Genomic DNA, 27,814 nt, shown 5'->3' with positions numbered 1-27,814 from the left:
ACTGGCCCTGATAAAATTGAACAAGTGAAACAGTTTTGCTGCCTGGTGACCCTAACCACGAGTGATAATCGGAACATATCAGAAGTCACGACAAGGATAGCAATAACAGGGAGAACATTCCATGAAAAAAAAAAAAAAAAGCATTTGCTGGCCAACAAACTTATAAATATTCACCAGCCTTTGCAAAAACCTTTGTATGGAGCGTGCTGCTGTACGGTTGCGAAAAATGGACATTAGGAGAGCAGGAAAAGAAAAGACTCGAGGCAACAGAAATCTGGATCTGGAGAAGAATGCAGAGGGTAAATTGGACTGAAATGAAGGCCAATACCGAAGTCCTTAGAGAGATAGGAGAAAAACGAGGTCTGGTAACTATAATAATAATAATAATAATAATAATAATAATAATAATAATAATAATAATAATCGTATGGCCTCAGCTACCGTGTGCAGACATTTTAATTTGACGCCATCTGGTTGTCTGTTTGTCAATTTCGACGTTCCGTTTTACTCTAGGCCCACTAGATGGCAGACCAAGTAAACCGAAACTCTCTTGGGCGTCTTTGGCTGTGATTTAATTAATTTTGTCAAGTAAGCACCAAATGTGTCACCAGAGATCTTTAACATGCCGACATCGTAAGACATGGAGTGTCGAATGGACTTTTTAGCGCCCTTCAAAAAATCCGACCCTCACTGCCGGGTTTCAACCCGCTATCTTGGGATCCGGAGGCCAACACTCTACCATTGATCTACAGAGACAGCTGGTAACTGAAATTGAAAAACGGGAAATAAAATGTTTTGGTCACATTCTGAGGCAGGAGTACCTTTATAACATTACTGAAGGAAGAATTGCAGGGGGGGAAAAAAAAAAGTAAGAAGACGATACAGAGTGTCTTATTTCAGGAACCTGTTTCTGAAGATGAACTGCAAGACCTATGTCGTCTTATGACGCCGTCTCCCTCCGAAGGTTGGCGATCCAATTGATTATGATTACACGCGAAACGGCAGCACGGAAGATTTATATCGACCACCGCTGCAAGTCTTTCAACCAGGAATTTCTCCGTCTTCCCACAAATTTTTTCCCATCAATCTTCCCTTGAATGATCAGTCGGAGAAGTTCATGTCGTTCACCTCTCATGATGTGCCCGAGGTAGCTGAGCTTACGCTCCTTGATGGTTATCAGAAGCTCTTTCTTCTTGTTCAAGGTGTTGAGGACTTATTCATTTGTCTTCTTTTCTATCCAAGATATTTGGAGTATTCTTCTGTATAAGTACATTTCAAAAGATTCAATCTGCTTCTCCAATAAAGGGCTGAGCGTCCACCCTTCGAAACCATACAGAAGGACAGGAAAGACATAACAACGTATCATTCGAACTCTGAGCTGGAGGTTGAGTTCTCGGCTGGTGAATAAGGTCCTCATGGTAGTGAACATATTTTTTGCTTGTCCAATCCTGGATTAGATTTCACAATGCTGGTTCACTAGAGTTCCAAGATATTTGATGGAAGATACTTGTTGGACTATGTTGTTGTTGATGTAAAGGGAGGCCTGTTTTGGTGTTTTCGAGAATGCAATCAGCTTGGTCTTGTTAATATTCAAGGATAAACCGTAGGTTTCACTGGTCCTCACGATGTTGTTTATAATGATTTGAAGATCACTAGGGTTACTGACTAACACAATCGTGTCATCAGCAAATTGGATGTTATTAAAGACACAGCCATTGATCTTGATACCTAGATTAACATCTTCCATGGCCTCCCTGAATACAGCTTCAGAATAGATGTCGAAAAGGAGTGGGGACAAGACACATCCCTGGCGGACACCTCTTCGTATAGCTATGTCCTCAATAGTACTTCCTTCTATTTTGACCTCTGCCGTTTGATTCCAGTACAAATGGGTAATTATACGAAAATCATCAACATCTACACCAGTAGATTTTAAAATCTCAACCAGTTTTGCATGAGATACGCAATCGAAAGCTTTTCGGTAGTCGATGGAGCAAGCGTGCACATCTACATTCACTTACGCTGAATTGAAAAGACTGGCTCAAGATAAACGTCTATGACTGCCGTGACAATGCTTAGCCTTTATAATACGATGATGATGATGATGATAATGATGATGATGTAGCACGAGATGCTTTCTATCTACTTTCCTCGACAGTCTTATTATAGAACTGCAATTTCTTTCAGGTGTCTGTCATATGTATATATGCATTGCAAATTTTTAATAGTTTGCTAGCTGTATGGCTGATACGGCCAAGAAAAAACAACCTGTCAGTGATTATAGAATAGATTTCACTACTTCTTCACATCCCCACTTCATTTCGCAAACTCAGTAACGGATCAATACATTTATGATCTCAAAATTACCAGTTTAGTTTAACGAAAAGTTGAAATTCGCGCATGCGTATTCAAATAAAAGCTAGTTGCGAAACCTAGTGTCATCGTGCGAACTAACCTTTAAGAATCACAGTGCCATCTTCATAGCGGATGGTGTTTAATCCCTTCCCGCTGATTCTGAAACATCTGCATAAAGGACGATTTGATAAAACTGCTTCAGAATATAAGTTGGTTGGTAAAGTATTAAAATGCTGCGTTAATTATAATGAACACCGGATGCGAATGGGTTAATCCCTTCCTTTTTCAGTTTCTACATAGAGGGTGGACAAATATGCGTGAAAATAGTCCAAAACCCAGCGAATAAACAGCGTATCAAAAACCTTGATAAATACTCAGTCTTCGATTAACCTCTAATTACCATGAACTAAAACAACATTATGCTTGGAACAAAAGCAGCAACCTGCAGCTCAGACCACAAGAAGGGTCCTAACAAGTTAATTAATTGGTATTCCCACAGTGTAGTTAATAACTTCAAGCCCTGTTGCTTCCCCCACTCAATATTCTCATTTTTATATAACGCCAGCTCTCCCCTACTTGGGGTAAGAATTGTTTCCGATGTCATTGTCTTCCCTCGTATTGTTTCGATGTCGTTACCTGTCTGCAAGAATTTTGAAAAATGTACCTCTGGTATTGGTTTGTCAAGGTAAGTTTTACGTTGCGCAGCAGGGCTAGGAAGTGGCCTATTATCAGAGGAACCGGGCACTGCTGTCACAGCTGCCACTGTAAAGAATTCAAATATAACATTTAAAGGGACATCTCTCAAACATCACGGATCATGTAAGATTACAAGATTGAGCAGGTCAGTCTGGATTCAAAAGAAATGTAGGAAGATGTGAAGCAATGCTGACTTTATGTCTGATCTTCCTCATATGGCATTCGTAGATCAAGAAAAGGCATTCGATAATGTTGACTGGACCAACGTATAAACCAAACCCCATGGCACTACAGCCCTTGAAGGGTTTTGGACTACCAAGCGACAGCTGCTCATCCCGAAGGCCTGCAGATTACGAGGTGTTGTGTGGTCAGCACGACGAATCCTTTATTCTTGGCTTTCTAGACCGGGGCCGCCATCTCACCGTCAGATAGCTCCTCAATTCTAATCACGTAGGCTGAGTGGACCTCGAACCAGCCCGCAGGTCCAGGTAAAAATCCCAGACCTGGCCGGGAATCGAACCCGGGGCCTCCGGGTAAGAGGGAGGCACGCTACCCCTACACCACGGGGCCGGTTCATTCTTTATAAGTGACCATAAAATTGTAATCGTCGATTCCTAATTGTATATGATATTTTTTCTGTAACTTGATATATTTCATGTGATTTCTTTTTCGTCCAAATTCCATTTTCACATTTTGGTCCTCAGATTTTCCTCAGGACTTTTCTTTCTTGTTGTCCGATCATCTTTAGTCGCGATCTGCCACCAATTATAATAGTTTTAGTTACGTAAAGTGCTTCTGTTTTAACTACTGTGTTATAATGGCGTAACTGTGCCCTTTTTGATATAGTTATTATCTTGTATCTGTTCAAAGTAATTTTTTGAAGTTTTGAAATTCTGTCTTTGTTAGCTAGCTGATTTAACCCTACTGGTTTCAATAATTTCACCTAGATACTTATTATTTATTATTATTATTATTATTATTATTATTATTATTCCAATGCGAGCAAACACTGACTACAGCATTCAGACTACTTGCGAACGTGTGCCTAAATGGTCCAACTTGGGGCACTTTCGAAGAGGACTCACACCACGGCAAGAGGGAAGAGATTAAGGAGACAAGTTAGTAAGCAGCATTAAAAAATTACTGTATTTCTTTAACGTGTTGGGGTTGTAAGAATGGACTTGCCACCTGCAGGAAAAAGCCATTACTGCCGACAAAACACGCACACGCTCACCAGTTGCATCCCCTATCCCCTTCTGTGTGAAAGGTGTATTAATTATCTTCAATTTCCGTACCTTGGGTATGGACGTGGTTAAATCGCAAACACTGCTCCACGAGGGGCGACAGAGGAATACGAAAGAAAGTGGTGATTACACGTGATTTATTTATACTCTTTGGACAACACGAGAGGAGGGGAAGAGGCAATTAAAAGTGCATTTACACAGAGACAAGACACGGAATTCTACCAAAATCGATCCCCAGTACTGACGTCATTAGTTATTTTTCCACCAACAAATTATCAAAACCCTTCAAGTTTCTGCGCGATTTTATTCGCAGATAATTATAATGTCATTGGTATTACGTCCCACTAACTACTTTCTGACGGTTTTCGGAGACGCCGAGGTACCGGAATTTTGCCCCGCAGCAGGAGTTTTTACATGCCATTAAATCTACCAACACGAGGCTGACGCATTTGAGAACATTCAAATACCACCGGACTGAGCAGGATCGAACTTGCCAAATTCGGATCAGAAGGTCAGCGCTCTATCGTTCGAGCTACTCAGCCCGGCTTAATAATAATAATAATAATAATAATAATAATAATAATAATAATAATAATAATAATAATGCTACTCATAGGTTGCAGAATTAATAAAAGAAGGTTTAAGCTAGAAAATCAAACACATTTGCAAGACAGCACAAATAATATATATATATGAGCAAATCGCGGAAAGCTTGTGCAGCGTAACCAATAATTATAACAGAAAGATGAAATAAGGTTTCCAGGAACAAAAAAATATAGTTTGTTTCTTGGAATTCTGTGATTACTTTTCTTTTTATTCTTTTTTTAATTCTTTTTTGCGACCGATGGCAGAAGTAAATAGGGCATAAAATGCAGACTAGTACAAGCAAGAAAGGCCTTTCTTAAGAAAAGAAACTTGCTCACATCTAACATTGAAAAGTTATAGGAATTAGAAAGATGTTTTAAAGACTTTCTTCAGGAGAGTGGCATTGTATGGAAGTGGACGATAACTAGCTCAGAAAGAAAGAGAATGGAAGCTTTTGTGGCGTTACAGAAGAGTGCTGAAGGTGAGATGGGAAGATCGAATCACAAATGACGAGATACTGAAACTAATTGGTAAGAGGAGATCGATTTGGCTAAATCTGACGAGAAGAAAGAGATGGAATGATAGGACACATCTTAAAGACACCCAGGACTTGTACAGTTGGTTTTTGAGGGAAGTGTAAACGGTAAGAACGGTAGAGGTAGACCATGGTATGAATATGACAAGCAGATTAGAGCAGATGCAGGATGCAGCAGTTACGTAGAAATGAAGAGGTTAGCACAGGATAGGGTGGCATGGAGAGGTGGAAGGTAAAGGCTTTCACTATCCGTAACCTCGGCACTTGAAGCGGAAGAGAGGTTAGCTCTAGCCCCCAGGAATTAACCTGGTACTCATTTTCTGTATAGGCTGAGTGAACCTCAGGCTCATGTGCACCTCCGGAAGTGGAAATTTCGTTTCTTAAATTCTACCTTATTTTCTTGACACGGCAAAAGCCCGAAAGCCTGTATCATGCCTATAAGTACAGGCCGTGAAAGCATCAATTGCAAACACGGAATTCCTTTTTTAAAATTATTTTAAACAAAAAAATATAGTGTCTGAAAGAAGTATTACACTCATTTAATTTTACGCTGTACAGGGTGAAGCAAAATTCGCGCACTCGGGCGTCGCAGCGTGACTCCTCACATGCCAGCAATAAAAAAATGTCTCACAAAAGTTCGTCCTGCGATTATATCCGACAGAAAAAGAACATTGAAGAGTGGCAATCTGGCAACACTGTAACCACATGTAGGGTAAGTATCTCTGTCAGCACGTACTTCTCGTGATGTACAGTTGGTGCAGTGGACTGACCCCTCAACCTCCTGCATGCTAACCCAAAACACTATCCACTGCGCCAACTGTACAGCACGTCTCAGATGTTCTGACAGAGGTAGTTACCCTACATGTGGTTACAGTGTTGCCATATTGCCACTCTTCAACGTCCTTTTACTCCCGGATATACTCGCAGGACGAACTTTTGTGACATACTTTTTTTTTTTTATTGCTGGCATGTGAGGAGTCGCGCTGCGACGCCCGAGTGCGCGAATTTCGCTTCAGCCTGTATATTGCATACCATCAGAATTTTTCATCTTAAAACATTGTATGAAAAAAAAAAGCAAAGTCATCTCCGTACAGGCCATGAAGGCCAGGCAGCCCCTTAAAAGAGGGAATTTATTTATGTGTACGCTGAGAGGGAGTTGAGGGTTGTACAAGGTACTGCATTATTAGGGAGGGTCAAGAGAAGAATGGCAACTCGAATGGCATCATCGCTTTTTTTTTTTTTTTTTTCACTGTAAGTTTGTGCATATTAGAAGTCGAACACCAAAATGCAACGAATGCGATTTTGGCTTATACATTGCTATAAAGAAATCCAAGAAACGCACAACGGAGGGACGATTAGGAATACAATTCACGCCACCGCATGAAGGAGGGAATGAGTGCGCACCCTAAAATGAGGGTGATACAGAACTACAGGCGTCTTCATAAATCGACGGCTCAAATCTGCTTTATACCGAAGAGCATTACTTTCAAGATAGAACCCAGACTCTATATACAGGTCCTCCCAAAAGTTTAAGGACACCTGCACATTTTACGAACATGATACCCGCCCGTAAGCCTTTGGTCTCAGGCATACGATTCTTTTACAGGGAACTACCGTATACTTAGAAAAACATTTGCTGAAATGTTCATTAAAATATCACCCTTTGGTTTGAAGTTGTGTGTTTATAATAACTGAAAAGAAAATAGTTCAGAAGATCTGGAGAGTACAATATGGGGATTACATTCATGATCTTCGTTATAGAGAAACACAGATTCCTGTAGAATATTTATAACTGCAATAAAGCAACAGAATATGTTTCCATTTAAAAATATCCCCCGCTTTTATAGCTCGCAAAAGAATCACAAAAAGTGGTTAAAAAGACATTCCTTGGCATTGGCTGAACAGGAGACCCCTGAAGCTACCAAGGTCATTTGCATGTTACGTTGTAGCGGGACATTAATACTACAATGTAATATACAAACGATCTCGGGAACTTTAAGGGTCTCCTGTTCAGCCAAGATCAAGAAATGGTTCTATTGCGAGCTATCAAGCGGGGGATATTTTAAAACGGAAACATATTCTGTTTCTCTATTACAGTTATACATATTTACTGGTGTCTTTGTTTCTCCATAACAAAGATTATTAATGTAATTCCTATATTGTACTCCCCAGATATCTTCAAGTATTTTTAAAAAAATAGCCATTTTCTTTGAGACTATTATGAGTGAAAAGTTCAGTAACTTCAAAACAAAGAGTAATATTATAATGACAATATCAGACGTTCCTCTAAATATGCATTAGTTCCATTTAAAAAGTTGTAGGCTACAGGCCTACCTGGGACCAAAATTTAATGACAGGAATCGCGTTTATGAAATATGCAGGTGTCCTTAAATTTCTGGTAGGACCTGTATGTGGCTGTTTGATCAACAAGCAAAACCCACTTGTTTTCGAAATTAAGGTGTTGACACAATTGGATTATTTTTAAAAATGTGCTTTACGTCGCACCGGCTCTTATGGCGACTATGGGATAGGAAAAGCCTAGGAGTGGGAAGGAAGTGGCCGTGGCTTTAATTAAGGTACAGCCCCAGCATTTGCCTGCTGTGAAAATGGGAAACCACAGAAAACCATTTTCAGGGCTGCCGACAGTGGGATTCGAACCCACTATCTCCCGGATGCAAGCTCACAGCTGCGTGCCCAACTCGCCCGGTAAATTCAACTATTAGGCCTCCACAGAATATTTTTGCTGTTGTTCTTATTGGCAAAAATGAAAATATCCCACGGTTTAAGTCTTTTTTTATTATTATTACTATTATTATTATTATTATTATTATTATTATTATTATTATTATTATTATTATTATTATTATTATTATTATTATTATAACAGAATAATCCCCATACTCTGTTGGAATCAACCAGGAATATTCCAACAGGGCGCTCCCATTCTAGTCATGTGACCGCTGACATTTTGTGATAATTCGAGGATATTCTAAGCTTGCCCTATTTGTATCTGGTGACTTTTCTTTAAAGTATTCACTTAAGTCAATTTTATTAACATGGGGAATTCTGTCGTTATTCTTCTCCATGAAACTGGATTCCCTTCTCGCAGTTTTCACTGAATAAGTGTTGTTGTCTACAATTCTTTAATTGTTGACATTTTAATTTCATGACGTATTCACAAGAACCATTAATGACAGTTTAGAGGTATTTATTTAACTCATAAAGAATGTCCATATATCCTTTCAAAATGAATGTAATTCAGAGTCTTATTTTTAATATTCGTACTTCACATTTTATTATTATTCACAAGTTGCACCGACACAAATAGGTCTTACGGCGACGATGGAACAGGAAAGGGCTAGGAGTGGGAAGGAAGCAGCCGTGGCCTTAATTAAGGTACAGCTACAGCAATTATCTGCTGTGAAAATGGGAAACCACGGAAAACCATTTTCAGGGCTGCCGACAGTGGGGTTCGAACCTACTATCTCCCGAATACTGGATACTGGCCGTACTTAAGCGACTGCAGCTATCGAGCTCGGTACCTTACATTTTATCAGCCGAATGAGTTGATGTCAAATGACTCAATTCCCAAAAAATTAGCCCTTCTCTACTATAAGTAGGTAAATGATAATCCGAATATTGAGAAAAAGATGGTTTAAACATGTATCTACCTCTTGCAAGGAATAGTATTTTCATACTAAGTGTTCCTGTCTTCAGAAAAGCAAACAACTTCACTCGACAGCTAAATCACGTGCCGTATATTGTGCTGTCCTCTGACAGATTGGTATCAAGGTGCCCCTGTTGTGTTATTTCTGTTAACTAGTCCTATCAAAAACGGTTCTTGTAAAGTAAAAAACCTGTGTGTGTGTGTTTAAGAGCAGACCATGCTTTCCTTGGCTACTAAAACCAGATTTTTTTAGTTTTGAAGAATACCGGCCTCTATTTATAACACACTTCAAGACTATTTCTCACATTGCCTCGTCAACAAGAAGGCACTGTGTACAGTTTATGTATCATGTATGTGTTATGCTCATTATCAGTGTATTTTACTGTGTTTTAAGAAATGTATCTGAGCTAGCCGTATGGCAATCCCCAGGCCGAAAACCATAAATAAATTTTAAAAAAATAAAACCAGGTGTAGGGCTGTTTCTGTTGAAATGGGCCTAACGCTGATGGCTGGTATTCAAGCCCTATTCTCATCTCCACAGAACATGAGCGTCAAAATAGTTCCCTGTTAAACTCTGGAAGGATGTATGGACTTTATCCGGTTCCTATTGAAATAGGGGATGTCATCCCCAGGGTTACGTAAAAACATCTCCAGTAGATCTATTATGAACCGTTGATGTCTGTCCGTATGAAGAACTCAAACCTAATTAGTAGAGTGAAAATCACTGAGCTAGTTGGCCTTGCGGTTAAGATCGCGCAGCTGTGAACTTGTATTCGGGAGATAGTGGGTTCGAACCCCACTGTCGGCAGCCCTGAGATGGTTTTCCGGGATATCCAATTTTCACACCAGGCAAACGCTGGGGCTAGACCTTATTTAAGGCCACAGCGTTCCCGAACGCAAATTGAAGAAAAATGGAATATTACAAAAAGGCAACGGGGAACACAGTACGCTGCAGTCCAACCATACCCTTCTCACACACCTTGGTTCTCCAAATGGAATGCTTCTCACTTCTCTTATTCGCATGAGGTTCAATCACGGCAGTTTTCCAAATCATCGCTACCGGAGAGGAGTCCTAAACTCGCGTTACTGTTTCAGTGACTGTCAAGCAATCGCTGACTTCTACCACATTTTCTTCGCGTGCCATATTTATAATGTACACCGGAAAAATCATAATAACTTTACTTTCATTGAGCTTCCAACAACCACTCAACATACAGTGCGTGTTATTATCGCAGCAACCAGAGGTGTATAATGCAATCCAAAGCACCGATTTAAAACTACAGTATAAAGTTTGACGTAATACAACATCGGGCGGAAAAAATAAACATACTACAATTAATATTGAATTTTCACGACCGCATTGTAATCGAAATAGACTTTCAACCTATTAGGTCGTGTTACGTACATTTAGTACGTGTTGAAGAGATGTTAAGTACAGAACAATTGGTAGAGCAATTGACGCGAAATCGGGAGGTTGTGGGTTCGGATCCCACTGGTGTCCGATTGGCAGATGGGTCTTCTGGCGACGATGGGTAAGGAAAGGGCTAGCAGTGGGAAGTTAATAATAATGTTATTTCCTTTACGTCCCACTAACTACTCTTTTACGGTTTTAGGAGACGCCGAGGTGCCGGAATTTAGTCCCGCAGGAGTTCTTTTACGTGCCAATAAATATACCGACACGAGGCTGACGTATTTGAGCACCTTCTAGCTGGCTGTTCGGTCTAGGATCTAAAGCTAATTTAAAAAATATATAAATAAATAAATAAAAATAAATAAATAAATTAATAAATAATATTTAAGGCCACGCCCGCTTCCTTTCCACTCCCAGCCCTTCCTACCCCATCCTCTCCAGAGGACCTATCTATGTCGGTGCGACGTAAAGCAACCGGTAAAAAAAATATTAAAAAGTAAAAATCGAAATCAGAAGGGGGCTCTTCTTGAAATGTAATGAATGTTCCTTGCACCTGGTAGGGTGTTATACACCCGCAATAAGAGCCGGAAATAGTGTTCATGTGAGCGATAACAAGTGACGTGGTGTGACTTGCTATCACTAGTTTATCACGAACAACAAGTGTCTGAGAAACGAGCAACACGTTTATATGGCACAGTACAGTAATTATGATAAAACCCAAGTGCTGTGTGGAAAGAAACGTGGCAATCTGAATCATGCACGAAAACGCACGACTTTGCTGTCATTCACATAATTTAAAAATTCGTGATTTCATTATTCCTAAATACAGCGACGTCTGTCAATCTGTTACATTCTGAAACATTACATCTAAACAGTTGTAAGTAATTTAATGTCCGGCTCCATAGCTAAATGGTTAGCGTGCTGGCCTTTGGTCACAGGGGTCCCGGGTTCGATTCCCGGCAGGGTCGAGAATTTTAACCATCATTGGTTAATTTCACTGGCACTGGGGCTGGGTGTATGTGTCGTCTTCATCATCATTTCATCCTCATCACGACGCGCACGTCACCTACGGGTGTCAAATCGAAAGACCTGCACCTGGCGAGCCGAACATGTCCTCGGACACTCCCGGCACTAAAAGCCATACGCCATTTCAATTTTTTCAGTAATTTAATGAGAATTTGCTCTACGTCGCCCGACACAGATGGGTCTTACGGCGACGATAGGAAAGGAAAGGGCTAGCAGTGGGAAGGAAGTGACGTTGGGCTTAATTAAGGTACAGACCCAGCATTTTCCTGGTGTGAAAATGGGAAACCATGGAAAACCATTTTCACGGCTGCCGACAGTGGGGTTCAAACCAACTACCTCCCAAATGAAAGCTGGCTCGGCAGAAAAATTATTATTATTAATGACAAATGAAAATCCACAGCCTGTTGCCAATCATTCGGCCAGGTCAGAAATGGAATGAATGAAGTCCCATTTAGTGGCGAGGATAGGAATTGGTCCGGCTCCCGAAGCCTTTCGCACTCCTAATTATTATTATTATTATTATTATTATTATTATTATTATTATTAACCCCTTAAGTGGGGTCCTGCACGTGAATTGGCTTTCCGTGGTTTCCCATTTTCGCACCAGGAAAATGCTGGGGCTGTACCTTAGTGAAGGCCACGGCCGCTTCCTTCCCACTCCTAACACTTTCCTATCCCATCGTCGCCCTAAGACCTATCTGTGTCGGTGCGACGTCAAGCAAATAGTAAAAAAACGACCAGCTTAGATGGTGGGGTCATGTGAGGCGAATGGAGGAGGATAGGTTACCTAGGAAGATAATGGACTCTGTCATGGAGGGTAAGAGGGGTAGAAGAAGAGCAAGACAACGAGGATTAGACTCAGTTTCCAATGATTTAAAGATAAAAGCTACAGAACTAAATGAGGCGACTGAACTTATAAATTAGTAAATTCACAGGGGCTTGCAGACTGAACGCTGAAAGGTATAACAGTCTATAATGAAGATATATGCATTTATTATTATTATTATTATTATTATTATTATTATTATTATTATTATTATTATTATTATTATTATTAAATCTTTTTATCCTCCAGGGTTGGTTTTTCCCTCGAACTCAGCGAGGGATCCCACCTCTTCCGCCTCAAGGGCAGTGTTCTGGAGCTTGAAACATTTGGTTGGGGATACAAACGGAAAGGAGGACCAGTACCTCACCCAGGCGGTCTCACGTGCTATGCTGAATAAGGGACCTTGTGGGGAGGGGGGGGGATTGGAAAGGATGTGCAAGAAAGAGGGAAGGAAATGACCGTGGCCTCAAGACAGGTACCACCCCGGCAATTGCCTGGAGGAGAAGTGGGAAACCACGGAAAACCACTTCGAGAATGGCTGAGGTGGGAATCGAAACCCCGTCTACTCAAATGACCTCCCGAGGCTGAGTGAGTGGACCCCGTTAAATTTCGTGACAGAGTTGGGAATCGAACCCGGGCCTCCACGGGTGGCAGCTAAACACACTAACCACACTACACACAGAGGCGGATTATTATTATTATTATTATTAAGCCATTCCTTGAATTACCTGACAACTTTGAAATAGATTTAAATTACTGTAAGTTTGAAGTAAGCAGTCTAATAGACTGATTACAAACCAGGCTATTCTGGTTTTCCTTTTGGACTGATAGTCCTATATCCCTTCCTTTCCAACACCCACATACTAACAGCTGCACAGCTCTTCCATCGTTAGTTGGAGGGGTAAGCTGTATAAGTGGTACCCCATTCCGACTAAATGCTTTTGAACCAGTCTAGAGAAAGGTATGTATGATTTGTAATCGTTCTCGCCCCGTTTTAAAAGAAACCGTCTTGCTTAGCTTAGCTTAGCTACTCATATGGATAATGCTTCACACTTACAAAGGACTTAGCTCTTGATCTTCGGTCAAAGTCGCCATGTTTACTAGCTGATTTACAAGGCATTTACCATATACTTCAGGCTTATTGTTCCACTACTTCACTGGTATAATCAAAACAAGAGCTTTCTCCTCTCCCCACATTTGGCAACACTGACTGAATTGTCCCCATGTCTCCCTGCTCTTGCGGTGACGTCACCCCCAACAGCTGTGAAGGAAGGGAGGGAGTGAGTGAGTGTCACTTCACTCTTCGCTGGCTGCCACCGCCTTTAGCCCTCCTGCTCAACTCAATGAATGAACAGCAACATGCCAGCCCACAACCCCGACGCGACAATTCTCTCTTCTGTCGGTATTGAGTAGTGCCTAAAAGCCGGTTTACATTATGGTAGTATATGGGGTAGTGGCAACCTGTTCAGTGACAAAGATAGCTACATCCGTACGTTAACCCTTGGAATAGTACTACATAATTCTGAGCCCGTCCGACCCCGCGGTGTAGGGCGCAATGCGTCCGCTTGTCCGGCGGCCCCTCGATTCCCGGCCGGATCAGGGTTTTTTAATTGTAATGATTAATATCCTTGGCCTGGGGACTAGGTGTTTGTGACGTCCTTAATATTCCCTTCCTCACACACATTCCACACTACCGCCATTCCAATTACACATACAATATGGTGCCAGTAGGGGCAGAAGATCCACATGGGTCGACGCCCCGAACAAATAGCATTTAAAAAAGAAGCCATGTGCCCAGTTTTACTGTAGGCTTAAGTTCCTCGGCAAAGGATACATGGAAAGAAAAAATTATGACTTTTTAGTGTTTGGGTAGATCGCGTATATTGCCGAGAGCAGTTAACTTACGATTATATTTAATGTTTTAATTGACACATAAAAGAGAAGGATACCTTGTTTGTCCAACCCGTGTCCCGTTTCTCTACGAGGTCGAGTATGAGGTGAGATGAATCTGTCGTGGCAGGTTTTTATGGCCGGGTGTCCTTCCTGACGTTAACATCATCAGAGGAGTTACTATTTTAATAAACAAACAGCAAAGTAAGCAGAATGTTGCATATATTCATGAAATGTGAAACAGTGAAAATGTCCAAATGCCTGTTTGGAGCTTTATGACTCTCCTTAATCTATAATAATAAAAGGAAGTGTTTGGGTCCATCTGTTGGTGCGCGATGTCCAGCCAAATCTATGGCACACACTGATGTGAAATTATGAACGAAGGTAGATGGATGAGATACAACTGCACCTGAAAGCTGGATGTTTAAGTAAGGGGGGATGTAGCCGGTTGAGGTCAAAAGTTTACAAAATTGTTTTGTTGTTGTTGTTGTTGTTTTACGTCGCTTATTACGTTTTCTTCAAGGTGTGAATATTTGAAAATGATATAGTAACTGGAAGCTATTGAAAATAAATAATGTATCAGTGCGTAGGTACTCCCACACCACATTTTATGTCACACAAGATTCGACGCTCCATGTAATCTATATATAGAAAATAAGAGTTTTGTCTGTACATTGCTCAGAATTTGAAAAGAATGGTATTTCTGTATCGATCATGTCCACAGTAACAAGAAAATGCAGTTTTTAATTTTTCGTAATTTCTGTATGTATGTATGTATGTATGTATGTATGCATGTATGTACACGCATCAAGACAAAACGGCTGAAGAGAATTTAATAAAAATCGGTATGTAGAGTCGGGGGGTGAACAGCTACAATCTAGGCTATAAATTATTTTATTCACGCTAAGTGAAATGGTAGTTTAGGGGAAGGCCTAAAATTCAATTCTCAAGTATTTATATTATAAGTGGTCATATCGAAAAATACTACAAAACTAAAGTTATATAGAATTAAATTTCAGGTCATTTACGTCTTATGCATTTTTACCGTACCGGCTATGATAACACAGATATTCATGAATTTGGATTTTTTTGTTGCCAAGTCCATATCAACGCCGAGCCCCGGCAAAATGGGTAAACAGAATTTAATGAAAATCGGTATATAGAGTCGGGGAATAAGAAACTACAGTTTAAGCTATAAACAATGTTATTCACCCTGGGTGAAATGGTAGTTTAGGGGAAGGCACCTAAAATTTAATTTTTAAATACCTATGTTCTTGGTCCTATGGAAAAGTACTATTTCCGATCATTTATGTTTTATTCAGTTTTACCGTACCGACTATAATAATAATTTCGTGTGGCTATTTCTAGCCGAGTACAGCCCTTGTCTATACATACAATCCTATCACTTACTGAACCGTTTTCATGGTCTATCTTACTCCATACTTTCATTCTCTATATTGTGAAGTACACTTTCGTATCCCCAGATGGCTCTAGTATCGCAAACTATGTCAAAATATGGTAAAACGCAAAATACTAACGAAAGTTTCAACAATTTAGTATGGATCAGATGTCTTAAAACCACATTTTGTGGCTTAAAGGTGTTGAAAATTGCTGTGTATGATGCTGTACTCTGGTATAATGAAGGGAATCATGGTAGGATTCAGGTGTTGCAGAAGGCTGGATAGCGAAAGCAGACTCAAACACACAGAAACTGCAACAGAAAGCAAGGCGGGACAGAAGATATAAAAGGAAGAGCCAGGAAGACAACGAGAAATATGCATATGGTGGACACTGAGGCTTTCTACCATCTGTAGGAGTACCCGATGTGTAGGAAAATATCAATTCACTATACTGGCGGCGGAAAAATCTATCTGAATGTAGAATTTAATAAAAGTGAAGAGGAAGAACAGTGGTGTAGGGGGAACGTGCCTGCCTCTTACCCGGAGGCCCCGGGTTCGATTCCCGGCCAGGTCAGGGATTTTTACCTGGACCTGAGGGCTGGTTCGAGGTCCACTCAGCCTACGTGATTAGAATTGAGGAGCTATCTGACGGTGAGATAGCGGGCTCGGTCTAGAATGCCAAGAATAACGGCCGAGAGGATTCGTCGTGCTGACCACACGAGCAGCGGTCGCTTGGTAGGCCAAGGCCCTTCAAGAGCTGTAGTGTCATGGGGTTTGGTTTGGAAGAGGAAGAAGATTTTCTTAAAGAGCGGCTCTTTTCAGGGTTGAATTTTGAGTTATTTAGTGAATTGTGGTGCTATAGTTTGGAACAGGCCTAAATTGTTATTCTAGACCAAGCCATACTACTACTACTACTACTGAGTCAGCCTCTGCCTTAAGTATGCACACTGCTCATTCAAAACAGCGCGTCAGAGTAGGGATCGAATAACTGGAATACTATGAAGAACCAGGGTGTTACGTACCAGCTGTATCAGAAAATGTATAAACCAGAGGAATGGCAATCTAAAGAAGAAAGTTTTCTAACTCCCCTGCTATTTCCCGCCAATATTCAGTCAGGCTATTATACTCGGTATGCAGCAGTAATCCCATCTATCGAAGTTCGAGAGGCAGCATAAGAGACAAATAACACCACAACAAACAATGGTCAGTGTTATTGTTGATCAATGTTATGAGCCTTCGATATTGTAGGCCTTCACATTTAGTTTTCTTCCGACTCTGAAATACCACTCATCATAGTCGGTACGGTAAAACTGAATAAAACATAAATGAACGGAAATTGTATTCTCCGTAACTTTTGCTATGTAGTACTTTTCGATAGGACCAAAAACATAGGTATTTAAAAATTAAAATTTAGGCGCCTTCCCCTAAACTACAATTTCATCCAGGGTGAATAAAACTGTTTACAGCTTAGACTGTAGTTTCTTATTCCCTGACTCCATATACCGTTTTTCAGTAAATTCTGTTAACCCATTTTCTCGTGGCTCGGCGTCGATATGGACTTAGCAAAAAAATTTAAAAAAATAAAAATTCATGAATATCTGTGTTATCATAGCCGGTACGGTAAGAATGTATGAGACAACAATGGTTGGAAATTTAATTCTAAACAACTTTGGTTATGTATTATTTATCGATACTACCTCTAATAATATAAATATTTGAGAATTAAATTTTAGGCCTTCCCCTAAACTACAATTCAGCGTGAATAAAATGATTTATATCCTAGATTATAGTGACTTATTTCCCGACTTTGCATACCAATTTTTATTAAGATAGGACCACTAATAACATAAATATTTGAACATTAAATTTTAAGCCTTCCCCTAAACTACCAATTCTATCAGCGTGAATAAAATTATTTATGGCTTAGATTGTAGCGACTTATTCCCCGACGGGGAAGTCACCAACGTCTTTTCTCATATGAAGACTGGGTTAGGGAATTTTCATTGTAATGGTAGGCCAGCTTGCCTACCGTCAGTCACAATCAGATTGGGGAGTTTTCATTATAATGGCACACACTCTCCGCCTGCCTTTGTAGATTCTCATAAAGATTCTCTAAGTGGTTTTCCCAACTGAAATGAACATGGGTCATTACAATTACGTCAGTAGGAATGGCGCGATTCAGAGCAATGCTTTCATATGAAATAAATGTGGGCGAAGCCGAGAGTACATGCTACATAGAGTACTGGGATTATTCCGATACACACTCCACTCACGAATCTCTCACGCTAGTAATTTTAAAAAAATGTACGTTTTTCTTCATGAGTTAAACCAAGAGATAGTCCATAGTGTATTTCCCCTAAATATCACTCGGCAAATCTAGTTCGTGACCAACTGAACTATCGCACTTCCCGCATATACAGAATGCTTTTCTCAACAATTTACTGGGAAGTGCAAGGTGACAACGGAAGAACGTGTCTCTCTCTCTCTCTCTCTCTCTCTCTCTCTCTCTCTCTCACTGTATGCTGGTGGTCTGACATGCCAGAACACTGACCGTGTCGGCACAACACCCCTATCCGGAAGTAAGGTTCGTTCACTAACCCTTCCCATCATATGGTATAAGAATAGTCACATGTCTTTACTTGTTCATCGTATAAAGGCTAACGAAACAGGGAACCATAATATTGTTGATATGGGTAGTTAAAGTGTCACACAACATCTATAATACGTATGCGCAAAATTGCAATCCAATATTTGTAAGAAAGAGTATGACGGCAGCATGGGCTCTTTGAAAATGTGCCGGGACCCTCATTTCACAGAGGTCCCTGATGTAAAATGAGCGTCTATTTTAAAACTAACAATAGCAAGAATTTTGATGGCAGGATGTAGTGTTTACAGTGCACTATGTCTTCTGGTGTGGGCTAAAATAAATGTATTACTTTCATTGATCCTTGGCTTTGAAAATATGAAAGTGACCGAGGTATGAGCAATGCTAGTAGTGTTGGCTACTGAATGCATGATTCGAAGCAGTGTATCGATTCATCCAAGTGTCCGAGTACCGAGCTCGATAGCTGCAGTCGCTTAAGTGCGGTCAGTATCCAGTAATCAGGAGATAGTGGGTTCGAGCCCCACTGTCGGCAGCCCCGAACATGGTTTTCCGTGGTTTCCCATTTTCATATCAGGCAAATGCCGGGGCTGTACCTTAATTAAGGCCACGGCCGCTTCCTTCCAATTCCTAGGCCTTTCCTATCCCATCGTCGCCATAAGACTTATCTGTGTCGGTGCGACGTAAAGCAAAAAAAATTGTGTTCGAGTGAAACGATTCACAGGAACGGCGAGCTCACGGCACACGATTCAGCTAACTCCCAGCGGATAGTGCTGAGTGGCGCAGTCACTGGACGTTGACGGGGACTCGAGATTCCGCTGCAGCGAGACAGTGAATCATGGCACATCGAAAGAATCGTGAACGAGCACGGCTCAGTGAGACACAAGATACACACGGCTCCTTAGCGGCTCACTGGACACTGGCGAATAGCCGAGCTTCCGCTGCAACGAGACACTGGTACACTGAAAGAATCGTATGCTATGATGGACTCTCGAGCTCAGCTCATTTGAAAATAATACCCACTTGCATTCATTGTCCTCTTCTTACAGGGAGGTTTAAATAATAGATGGATTTATTTGCAGTGTTAAAAATTCTGAAGTAGCTAGTAAGTAGGTAGGCTACCTTAGGTTATACTATTTATTAGTTTAATGAATCTTAGTATTATAACTTAGTTGACATTTGACAATTAAACTGGACTCTAGCCTGCCCTATGACTATGAGTCATGCTCATGACCACTCAAAAGTACCTGTTTTATATTGGGAAGAACGGCTCAGTATTCTCTCAGTTCACATGTCACATCGTTGCAAAATACGTCAATCATATGTGGACAGTAAGTGAGCCGACTGATGCAATAACTTAACCAATAGTATGTTGAATCAGAAAACCAGCGGGCTAGTGAACATCTCGGGCAGCCTATACAAAATATGAAGATTTTTAAAAAATCCTCAGCTGATAGAAAAATACATATTTTCAAAAATGACTGAACGAGTTGGACGTGCGGTTAGGATCGCGTAGTTATGCGCTTGCATTCGAGGGATGGTGGGTTCGAATTCCACCGTCGGCAGCTGTTAAGATGGTTTTCCGTAGTTTCCCCATTTTCACGCCAGGAAATGCTGGGACTGTACCTTAATTAAGGCCATGGCTGCTACCTTCCTAATCCTAGACCTTTCCCATCCTGCGTCGCCGGAAACCTTCGATGTATTAGACTAGCATTTTTTTTTTCTAAGAAAGGAGTTCATAGTATGAAGACCAGATGGCAGCTGCAAGCACTGAATGCTGTTGCTGCTGCCTTACCAGTACATACTACACAGATGCAGTAGGAGCGGTGACTGATGTGCCTTGAATCGGATCACTGTATCGATTCAGTAACGTGAACGGAATCAAATGAATCGATTCAGTAAAATGAATCGAATGTCCCATCACTGGATGCTAGTAATGCCATTCCATAATGCAGCCAGTCCCTGTTATGAATGGAGTGAAAATATCGCGCATAGGGTCAGTTGGTGCATGCATTTCAGTGGGCTTGGTAGGCTCTTATGTATTAGCAACCTCTGGCTCGGTGAGGAAAGCAACGTGAAACTACCTCATTTCTCATTTCCCTAGTATGCATCTTCAGTGACGCCTAGGCTATCTATGACAGATTTTGGCGGAGCTATGGAGGATCAAACCAGCCTTCGAGCTGAATACTCAACATACAAATAGTATGTTATCTTGTATGATTAATTTCTAATTCCTAATGAATATTAACAATAATAAATCCAAAACAAAAGTAATGGGGTGCAGTCGAACGAAGGCAGATGATGCAGGAAATATAAGAATAGGATATGAAGTCTTAAAGGAAGTAAATGAATATTGTTACTTGGGTAACAAAATAACTAAGGATGGCACAAGTAAAGAGAACATAAAATACAGACTAACACAAGCAAGGAAAATAAATTTTCTCACGTCGAACACTGATATAGTAGGTAATTAGAAAGATTTTTTTGAAGACTTTCGTTTGGAACGTGGCACTGTACGGAAATAAAACATGGACGATAACTAGCTGAGAAAGAAAAAGAATAGAAGCCTTTGAAATGTGGTGTTACAAAAAGATGATGGTGAGATGGGTAGATCGAATTATGAATCTAAGATACTGAATAGAATTGGTCAGAGAACGATTTGGCGAAATTTGACCAGAAGAAGAGCCAGAATGATAGGATACATTTTAAGACACCCAATGGCAAACAGTTTAGATAATAATAATAAGAAGAATAATGTTATTTGCTTTACGTGACTTCAGTTAGGCAAACCACAAAGCCAGTCTTTCTGAGAATCCCGTTACGTCCCACTAACTACTTTTGACGGTTTTCGGAGACGCCGAGGTGCCAAAATTTAGTCCCGCAGGAGTTCTTTCACGTGCCAGCAATTCTATCGACACGAGGCTGACGTATCTGAGCACCTTCAAATACCACCGGACTGAGTCAGGATCGAACCTGCCAAGTTGGGGTCAGAGGGCCAGCGCCTCAACCGTCTGAGCCACTCAGCGCGGCAAAACAGATTAGAGCAGATGTAGGATGTAGAAGGAACGTAGAAACGAAAATGTTAGCACAGGATAGGTTTCGGTCACGTAGCCGTCAGTTTGCATTCGGGAGGTAGTGGGTTCGAACTTCAATATCGGCAGCCCTGAAGATGGTTTTACGTGGTTTCCCCATTCCCATACCAGGCAAATATCAGTGCTGTATCTTAATTAAGACCACGCTTTCTTCGCACTCCTAGTCCATTCCTATCCCATCATCGCCATAAGACGAATCTGTGTTGGTGCGACGTAAAGCAGAATATTAATATTAATAATAATAATAATAATGATGATGATGAAAACCTACAACCTGTTTTCCAGTCATTGACCGGGTCAGATATGGAATGAATGAAGCAGATACAGGCTATTAGTACGATGGGGTCGCCACTCCCAAAGTGATTTATTAATGACTGACAGATGCTATGAAATGAGCATGGACAGTGTTGCTGGAATGAAAGATGACAGGGAAAACCGGAATACCCGGAGAAAAACCTGTCCCGCCTCCGCTTTGACCAGCACAAAAATCTCACATGGAACGGCCGGGATTTGAACCACGGTATCCAGCGGTGAGAGGCCGACGCGCTGCCGTCTGAGCCACGGAGGCTCAGCAATAATAATAATAATAATAATAATAATAATAATAATAATAATAATAATAATAATAATAATAATAATAATAAATTACAAAAAAGCACACAACATTGTCTGGAGCAAGTACAACAAAAAAATCTATATCCCTAAACGCAGAATTACGACACTAAAACACAGAAGCCCTTTATGCATCAGAAACTCTGATAACTGGTAGCAGATCAGAAATTAAAAATATCGAAAAACAAGAGAGGAAAATTGTAGGACCTAAATTTGGATGAAAAGGAAATCACAGGAAATCTATCAAGTAACAGAAAAAATAGACACCATTAGAAAAAGAACATTAAAATTCTATGGTTACCTGATCAGGGTGGATAACAATAGGCTAACAAAGAAAATACTAAATCTCGCAGTATGTCTAAAAAATCACAACTGGCTTACAGAAATAAACAAAGATCTTCAGGAAATTGGTATAAATGAAGAAATCTTGCCAGACAGAAGATAATTCAGAAATCTCATAAACAAACATAAATGTAGTGATCAACCTAAAAGACAAGCTACAGGATGGACGGAAGAACGCAACAAGAAGCACAACGAAAGGGTGAAGAGATTTTTGTAAGATAAGAAGAAACGTTAAGCTAAATAAGTTCACAGGCGCTCCTTAGTTGTGCATAACGAATAATAATAATAATAATAATAATAATAATAATAATAATAATAATAATAATAATAATAATAATAATAATAATACAAAAACTTTATGTCCTGACTCACACACAGAGAAAACCCATTGCTCACGACAGTTTCTCTTTTTTAATATTATATGATAACATTTTGGTGAAGTTGATCGAACAGCACAGTCAGTATAATGGGATGTTCCATATTATTTGTAAAAAGGAAAATGTGGAGAATAACGACGAAAAAAATCTTGGAATAAAATATTACTAATTGTGCACACAAAATACTCAGTTTACCACTATTTACATATCTTGTGTTAGTTACGCACACACTTAACTTCGGATTGAAAGCAACAATCCACGTAGCACATTATTATTTTTTCCTCCTCAGTGGTAGTTCATTCCGATCCTGTTTGGGAGTCTATTCCAACAGTAGCGAAGTGTCCTCAATGTAGTTTGCAGTGAAGAAGACGGTAAACACGTGATCTGTGTAGGCAAACATTAGGGGAGAAGGGAAGATGCGTAAAAATAAAGGAGGAACCCCGCTAGCTTAGCCTAGCTTCGCCTATATCGATTAGCGGTAAAGAGCATCATCACCTGTATGAATCGACACACATTCTCGTTACGTCATTTCATAAGCTCTGGGTGTAACTGGGAGTCTCCCATTATGATGCGTTATTTTATACATAGAAAGACAGGAATATAAAAAGAGATTTATAACAGAATAAAAACAGTGACAGGTGTTGTGATTACAAGTAAGCATGTTCATATTGGTCCGTATTGACTATATAACTTCAGAAAAATATAAAATAATACAGTTTCACCACCTAATCAATATATGATATTATAATCCAAAAAGGTTATTTATGGAACAAAAGTGGACAGGTTTCGGCTCTTGAAGTCATCATCAGCACATAAACACTTAAATAAGAATAAAAACACATTAGAATACAGATGTGTAAAACGATTTTAAACGAAATATATTTGAAAGAAAGATCACGAATGCAGTATTGATACTTGAGACAATTGAAAACAGAATACTTGAGTTCATTGATAAAAAGTTCGTCAAGTCACCACATGATGGCTAAATCTATAAATCTATAACATTAACGTGTGTTTGTATATATGTATCGAATGGACTCAAAAACTACTGGAGCGATCTGGATGAAAATTTCAAAATTAGTTCTTATTACTCCTGGGAGGGTTTAGGAAGTGATTCGAACGAAATCTTAAGGGTAGTCCGGCACGGGTGGTGAGAAGGGTAAAAAAAAAAAAAAGAAATAGGGGAAGGTAAGTAAACCGCCTTACAAGTCTGATTAGTGGGTTGCCTAACCAACGGTATGTGAAGATTATGACGTATTTCTTAAAACTTTTAATTTTTATATACCGTTCATAGAAGAAGAAAAGTCCAAGTTCAGTCCCCACTGCATAGGGGGTGAAAAGGAGTGAAGAAAGAAAATGTCGAAAATGACAAGAGATTACGGGTGAATGTGTCTGTATGTTTTAGCACAGCTCTCGTCCGGCTTTGGTCACTGGGGTCCCGGGTTCGATTCCCGGCAGGGTCGGGAATTTTAACCATAATTGGTTAATTTCGCTGGCACGGGGGCTAGGTTTATGTATCGTCTTCATCATCATTTCATTCTCATCATGATGCGCAGGTCGCCTACGGGCGTCAAATCAAAAGACCAACATCTGGCGAGCCGAACATGTACACGGACACTGCCGGCACTAAAAGCCATACGCCATTTCATTTCAGTTCATTTCAGCCAAACTAGACATATATATAATTTACTATCTAGAAAAATTACTGTAAGGGCAAGAAGTCCCTAGCAGCCGTAAAGAAGGGGGTGAAATGTAAAAATCCGAAAAATGACCGACATTAGTGGCGAGTTCCTAGTCTTTGGGGTAGCTGAGATGAACCGTGACGCTCTGGTTGTTAAATGAATGTCCAAAATTACCGAGATCATGGATGTGTGCATATACCAACATAGCTCTCAACCAAACATTATACTCATATGACTTAGTGTTCGGGAAAGAAAACTGTAGGGTAAGACGCCCCTACGGGCGGAGGTTGAAAGGGAGTGTAATGTTAAAATAATAGGAAACGACCAATATTAAAAGTGAAACAATGTATGTTAATATAGGTTTCCTTTTGCATTTAATTAACTGGTTTAGAAAAATCGACACGGTTGAATTAACAAACGCGGGCGAAGTCGCGGACACCTGCTAGTATATAATGTTAAGGTTAAATACACCAAAGATTAGAACTTCACACTTCAGCTGCTGCAAGGCATCACGCACTAATCTCGTCGAGAAGAATGTAAAGTTCATAGGTGAAAACTAACTGCATCAAAAAAAAAAAAAGTTGTATCCTCTCGTCTTCACATGTTCATCGTATTATTTATATATATATATGGAAAAGAATGAATGGTTTAAGGGTATTTATAATAAAAATAATCGAATATGAAAATTAAAGAATGTGACTGGAGGGCCAAGGCCGTTTCCTTCCCACTCATAGGCCTTTCCTACCCCATCGTCGCCATAAGAACGAACTGTGTCGGTGCGACGTAATACAAACTGTAATGAATAAAATGTATTATCCATATAATATTTGCATTTTATTTCTAATATGTACGGTTACGAAGCCCTCAAAACCCTGCGGCAGTTAGTGACAGCCTACCGCCATTGTTTTAAAGTGAACATCTAACCTGGAAGAACGAATCCGGCTTTTATACAGGGTCTTTCACAAAGAACGAACCGATTTCGAAGGCTTATTGCGCCGTACTCAAGCCACGCAGCGGAGCAAGTCGCATATCGTTACAAAGGGCGTGGCTTCACATTTCTATCAGTAGTCGGTAGAGTGCTCCGCGCTTTCCTCCCCTCATCCCGGCACCATTCAACACTGCTACGGATCGTGCTCTACTCGCATGGCCTGCCAGATTCCCAGACCTCACTCCTTGCGGCTTACTCCTGTGGGGATACGTCAAGGACAAAGTTTATGTTCCGCCACTAACCATTACACTGGATGTCATTCAAGAGCGGATAACACGTGTGATCAACTCAGTGGATCGTGATATGCTGCAACGCGTTTGGAAGGAATTGTCCTATCGTCTTGATGTGGTCATACTGAACACTTGTAGGACTAAACTTGAACATCAGTCAAATACATGTGTACATGTGTCTTGGTTTAATCTTGTACTACTGACTGTTGGGAAAATATAGCTTGATGAAATCGGTTCATTCTTTATGAAAGAAACTATAATACTTCATTTTAGAAAACAGCTGTTCACACAGCTACCGAACATCCTAAAGACCTTAGCAGCCATTCTGTGTAAGCGCGGAAAACTTTCTCTAGAAGAATTTAGTAGAAATCGTGAAATTTTCGCACGATCGTTGATTTGCATTGTTACTTTGTAGAATTGTGGATCTTGCATTCGGTCAGCTGAGAGGAAGGGGCTTCACGATTGCTATGAGGAGGCACAATGACGTAGCCGCAGAAGCAAATGTAGTAACGTACAGCGAGAATGTAGTGGCTCAGCGCTTACTCTAGGCAGCCTAAGGCCCACGTAACTTGCTATCAGCCAATTATTGTTCAGTAAGGATAGCTGAAAAGTAACGTAGCAGTTATTTTGTCACTGTTACATCATTGTAACAGTTACAATTTGTAACGCATTACCGTTGTTCTTCGTAACGCAAAACAAATTCCACGACATCTTATGACAGTGACAGACAAAATCACATATTGTTTAGACATAATACATCATGCACAAAGAGTTAGAGATAAAGATGAACTAAATTCCGTACCGTACTCACCGGGTTGCACATTTCCTCGTGGCTTGGCACCCAAGATGGCGAGGTTCACATTGGCTTTACGGCCATCAATAATGGGGTTAGGATCCTTGCACGCCCTCTCGGCGGCAGGACGATCTCCCATAATAACCTGAAACAAAAGAAATCGAAAGTTATATTGAGGATATAGGTGATCAAATAATAATACCGGGTGACTCAAAACTCCGCTAACATTTGACGAGCCAATACTGCACGGAACAGTGAAGGTAGAGATTGGCATGACATGGGGTTTTATTGACACCAAAATAAAGTACACAAGAAGTAGCAAGTCTGCCGTGATCCTCCGACCTCATTAGGGATGCTAAAAGACAACATCCGACGGCAATTTCTCACCATACCCACGGATATGCTGTGCAGTGCTGTTCACAACATTGTCCCTAGACTACAGGCATTGTTGATGAATGACGGGCGATATGTGTTATAAATAAAGCCAGGATTTGTATGCAGTAACAGGTTAGATTGCAAAATAATTTGGTTAGTATAATGTCTTCGCCACCCGTTCTTTCATAATGTAATTATACAGTAGGGGTTCTGATGGGCCGTACCCCTAATGCTTATGCAATCCCCATAGCATAATCGTTGTGAAGGTAGACTATACTTGCTGCTCGCTTCAGTAACTTACATGCTAACTTACAGTATTAACGCATGAAAGTCCGGACTCTAGTTATAAAGAACATCGTCTTTGCTAAACTTCAATTGTTTGCTAATTATTGTTTGTGTAACGTATGAAGCGCCATCTGTTGGTCATTTTGTGTAGCCTACTTTATTTTGATGCTTAGAGCAAGTTTCGGTGCCAATAAAACCCCATGTCATGTCAATATGAAAAAACTGAAAACCTAAAACCTGTTTTCTAGTCAGTGACCGGGTCAGGGATGCAATGAATGAAGACCTCATCTAGTGGCGCGGATAGGAATTGTGCCGACTGCCAAAGACTCCTCTGGGGCAATGATTAATGACTGACAGATGAAATGAAATTATAGTGAAGAGTGTTGCTGGAATGAAAGGTGACAGGGAAAACTCTAGTACCCGGAGAAAAACCTGTCCCGCATCCGCTTTGTCCAGCACAAATCTCATATGGAGTGACCGGGATTTGAACCACGGAACCCAGCGGTGAGAGGCCGACGCCCTGCTGCCTGAGCCACGGAGGCTACCCATGCCATGCCAATAATGTGTGTCTATTACCTCGCTGCCTGTATATCTTACGAAAAAGCGCAATACATGGACTCTAATAGCCCAAACATGGCATCACTTGCAACAAAATATGGCAACATCACAGACGTTAAATATTGTAGGAACTCAGGTGAAATCCTCAGGAGTATTGGCAATGAAAGAGTAGCTAACAAAAATAGCGCAGAAAAACTATGTAAAGCCTATACAATCACCTGGAACGTCTACAATAAAAAGTAA

General features: G+C 40.5%; 1 protein-coding gene across 7 annotated transcripts in view; it reads right to left on the bottom strand.

Moving 5' to 3' along the window:
- Positions 1–27,814, bottom strand: part of LOC136882126 (RNA-binding protein 24-A) — a 410,943-nt gene that overhangs the window by 287,106 nt on the left and 96,023 nt on the right. For 4 of the 7 annotated variants that reach the window (XM_067154649.2, XM_067154651.2, XM_067154652.2 and 1 more), the window contains exon 2: positions 26,363–26,498. In XM_067154649.2, coding sequence (XP_067010750.1) covers positions 26,363–26,498 — 136 coding nt within the window. The remainder of the gene's footprint in view (positions 1–26,362; positions 26,499–27,814) is intronic. The other 3 variants (XM_067154650.2, XM_067154653.2, XM_067154655.2) reach the window with 1 other exon arrangement.

Source organism: Anabrus simplex, chromosome 10, assembly GCF_040414725.1.
Source record: "Anabrus simplex isolate iqAnaSimp1 chromosome 10, ASM4041472v1, whole genome shotgun sequence".
Taxonomy (NCBI): Eukaryota; Metazoa; Arthropoda; class Insecta; order Orthoptera; family Tettigoniidae; genus Anabrus; species Anabrus simplex.
The sequence above is the reverse complement of the archived record's forward strand: the minus strand, read 5'-3'. Positions and strand labels throughout refer to the sequence as shown.